The sequence below is a fragment of the Silene latifolia genome, chromosome 5 (genome assembly GCF_048544455.1).
Source record: "Silene latifolia isolate original U9 population chromosome 5, ASM4854445v1, whole genome shotgun sequence".
NCBI classification, from domain to species: domain Eukaryota; kingdom Viridiplantae; phylum Streptophyta; class Magnoliopsida; order Caryophyllales; family Caryophyllaceae; genus Silene; species Silene latifolia.
The window spans coordinates 77,973,636-77,977,517 of NC_133530.1; the positions used below are offsets into that span (position 1 = coordinate 77,973,636).

Genomic DNA, 3,882 nt, shown 5'->3' on the forward strand with positions numbered 1-3,882 from the left:
ACAATAATCACCAAAAATTCTATGTAATTAATACTGAGTAGGGAAACCCTACCTGGAAAGCAAACACCACAGACGGTCTTAGCTGCTAATCAGAATCTCTCCTCAACGAAACCTCCTCCTATAACATACATACATACAATTACTACCTCAACCATACAAATCACCCAAAACCCCCAATATTACCTAATTAGGGTTTAACCAACCTTAACGAAACATTATAAAAATTATATAAAAAAGCTAACCCTCGACACAACGATCACAACAGCGTAAAGAACGAGATGATCCGACACTCCTAGCCTTGGGGATTTGTTAACAATGCGAAGAACACAACTTACGTAACTTCTTTTCTTCTCAAAACGATTTTTAGAATGATAAAAGAGCTTAAGGAAAAGTGACGAATCCTTTTTATATAAATCTCGCATTATTAACAAAACCCGTCAAACACAGCCCGTAAAACATACCTACTCGATCGAGTAAGTGACTTACTCGATCGAGTGGCCCTTACTCGATCGAGTCCCCAACTTACTCGATCGAGTACCCTACAGGCAGACTACTGTTTTGTGTAAAAAGCTACTTACTCGACAAAGTAAGCCCCACTCGATAGAGTACCCAAAAACACATAAAACCGTAGTATTACATTTCCAATATTGTAAAGGGACATCAAATGTTTTTCATTATACCTAAATCCCTAGCTTTGTCTAGAGCGCCGGCCCTTGCGAGTGTCGCTCTAGCTTTTCATTCTTTTTTTTCAACTCACATTACTCTCAGTGGCACGCAACTCAATTCTTCATTTTACCCGGAACGCCCTTTGGTTTTTCACTTCGTCCTCCGCCACATCCCAAACTTGCCTGGGCGCCCTTCCGGGTTTTCTCCTAGCCGGAATTACTCTTTTTCTTTCTTTTAATTTTCACTTTTTTTTTCCTTTTTTTTTGTTTTTTTTATAACATAAGTAAATCACTCCACACAAGTACAAATATTTTACAATCGAAATTATTCTCCTCCCCACACTTGAATTAAACATTGTCCTTAATGTTGCATATGACAAAATAAAATGAGAAGGAGAGGTACCTCATTGGGGAAAAACTGACGACATAGAGCATCCATGAAACCTCAACACCGCATAATTTTTGTCAATCACTCGCTGCACCCCTTTTCTACACTTAGCCATTTGCATCTCCAACAACACACAATAAGAACAATAAGGACAATAATGAATCACCAAGGAATACTAGCGCTCCTTATCGCTCCAATCCTAACAAATGACCAAAGGAAATTAACACAATATAAGTTGAGCTGGTCTGTCCTAGTCTTCTTTAGTCCAACATCTCACCACAAGTCATCAAATCGCAATAAGAAGGTGCACACAACATCGCATCGGGATTACAACTTACTTAGCCACTAACCTACCCAACCTCCGTTTTATGTCACCCTTCTTAAGACGCCAATACCATAAATATGCAATGAATCTTGAGGTACTGTCCGATCTTTTTTTTTCCACTCATTTTTTTGATTTTTCGTATTTTTTTCCAATACAAGCACACACAATTCTACTGGTTGCCTCCCGGAAGCACTTTTGTTTAACGTTGTTAGCTCGACATCTCGCGGAATGGTAAACCACCCGACTTAAGATAGGGGGAAGTAAACTACCTTAACTTACCAACACGTTTGCAAGAGGAATAATTAAAGTAATATTTTATATGGAAATTTGCACACCTTCCCCGGATCCCTTCCGGCGAATTAGCTTATCAAACCAAGCCTTCTTCTTACCTCTAGATGCCTCTACATCCTCACAACGATCCCATAAGATGGCACATTTCTGATCCTTAGGAGGGGATCCCTCTAAAACATTGGACAACTTACTCGGAATAGGAGACTTCTGGCACCTAGATAAATCATGGTTAGAAGAAGTGTCTATAATAAACAATGAGTGAATTGTAGAAGATGAGAAGATGTTTTATTGATTTCAAATTTAACAATGGTCCCATCAAATTCCATGGTAAGAGAACCCTTCTGGACATCAATCTTAGTCCCCGCGGTTCTCAAAAATAGCCTCCCTAATAAGATGAGGATTTCATCACTCTCACTTTTCATGTCGAGAACATAAAAGTGAGCAGAAGAGACTAACTTACCAACACCAACCATGACATTCTCCACAACCCTCTTAGGATAGACACTAGATCTCTCAGCCAGTTTAATCACTGCACTAGTGTCTTTTAAAGGTCCAAGTTTGAGTTTTTCATAAATATCATAAGGGATGACATTAATAGATGTCCTTAAATCTAGCATGGCCCTTTCAAACCTAAGGTCTCCTATGGTACAAGGGATAGGAAACATACAAGGGTCACTACATTTAGGGGGTAACTTCTTTTGAAATAATGCAAAAACATACTTACTAATTTCTCCCTTAGGACCCTTACCTTTCGGTTCATTTTACTTTCTCTTATGGATACAAAGTTCTTTCAAAAACTAAGCATAACTTGTAACAGCCCAAGGTAACCTGCTAGCGTGATATTGTCCGCTCTGGGAGACACAACCCCCTCACGGCTTTAAAACGCGTCACATTAGGAAGAGGTAGCCACATGATTATAAACCATGCTTCGTTCCCCTCTTCTACCGATGTGGGATGGTCACCATCCCACATCGGTAGAAGAGGGGAACGAAGCATGGTTTATAATCATGTGGCTACCTCTTCCTAATGTGACGCGTTTTAAAGCCGTGAGGGGGTTGTGTCTCCCAGAGCGGACAATATCACGCTAGCAGGTTACCTTGGGCTGTTACATAACTGATGATGAGCGAGTTGTTGTTCACTCAATCAAACACATTTATATTCTAGAAAAACAGCTAGTAAGTGGATAAGTCGAGGTCCATCCACGGGACAGTGTGTTTTAGGTCCTAAGTCTATCTATTCTAAGTTGTGCAAGTGTCACGTTTATATGACTTTGAGGTTGTATTTTAAACTATGACAAGGAAATGTAAACAAATGAAGAGGAAGGTAAGTAAATAGAAATGAAGATGTAAACAAATGATTAAACACACTAGGGTGTCATGGGATCATAGAGAATCATGTTAAGATAACATAAATGAGTCACATTGATGCAAGCAATTATTATTGTTGGAATCAAGTTAGTTTATGTCTTACAATTCCTAGGGAGACTTAGGTCTCGGAGCCAAGTTGGTCACAACTTTAAAACACCTACATCGACTTGGTTCTCCCTATTCAACTATATGCATGGTCTAACAAGTCTTGAGTTAGTTTATATCCTACAAGTCCTGTTGAAAGGATAAGAGAATCATGCTAGGTTGTGAATCAAGCATTTCATCAAACATAACATGTGCATAAGTTGAAAGTACAATAACCAAGCATTCATATGAACTCGTTAAGCATAGATATATCCCATAATTACTCCCCTAATCTCCCACTAACCCTAGATAAGAGACTACTCACTACACATCATGATTAATATGCTAGCAATGGTGTCAAACATCACAACACAAATGAACATGATGATTGAGCAAGGTAATAAAATAAGAGATTAACAAATAAATAAAGAGGGATTAAGAAGGTTACCAACTTTGAGAGTAAAGATGAACATAAATAAAGAAGAATCCTTGAATAAAGATGGAGACTTGTCACTTAGTCTTCAAATACATACCCAAGAGATCCAAATGTAAATAACTTGAGATGAACAAAGGAAATGGGAGAACAATAGAAGAAACCTTTGATTAATGGTGGAGAGTTGTCAATTCCCCAATACAAACCAAAGAATTCTTCAAGTACAAAAATACATCTAAGTTTGTTTGAAAAATAATTAAGGAAAGATTAAAGTCAATTTGTAGAATGATTAAAGACTAATTCTATTCAAATCTACTCCTAAGAAGGCT

The 3,882-nt window shown here is 38.1% G+C and overlaps 1 protein-coding gene across 1 annotated transcript; it reads right to left on the minus strand.

The window, feature by feature from the left end:
- Nucleotides 1–1,238: 1,238 nt before the first annotated feature.
- On the minus strand, nt 1,239–2,286 carry LOC141655584 (uncharacterized). Its single transcript, XM_074462656.1, has 3 exons — nt 2,007–2,286; nt 1,768–1,911; nt 1,239–1,252 (listed from the first exon to the last, which is right to left on the minus strand). Exons 1-3 carry the CDS (start codon nt 2,284–2,286, stop codon nt 1,239–1,241), a joined length of 438 nt encoding a protein of 145 aa, XP_074318757.1.
- Between the last annotated feature and the right edge of the window lie 1,596 nt (nt 2,287–3,882).

Coding starts and splice junctions, on each gene's coding strand:
- LOC141655584 (XM_074462656.1), bottom strand. CDS start 2,286: ATGCTAGATTTAAGGACATCTATTAATGTCATCCCTTATGATATTTAT. Junction 1,912..2,006: donor TAAGATTGATGTCCAGAAGG/GTTCTCTTACCA, acceptor TGTTTATTATAG/ACACTTCTTCTAACCATGAT.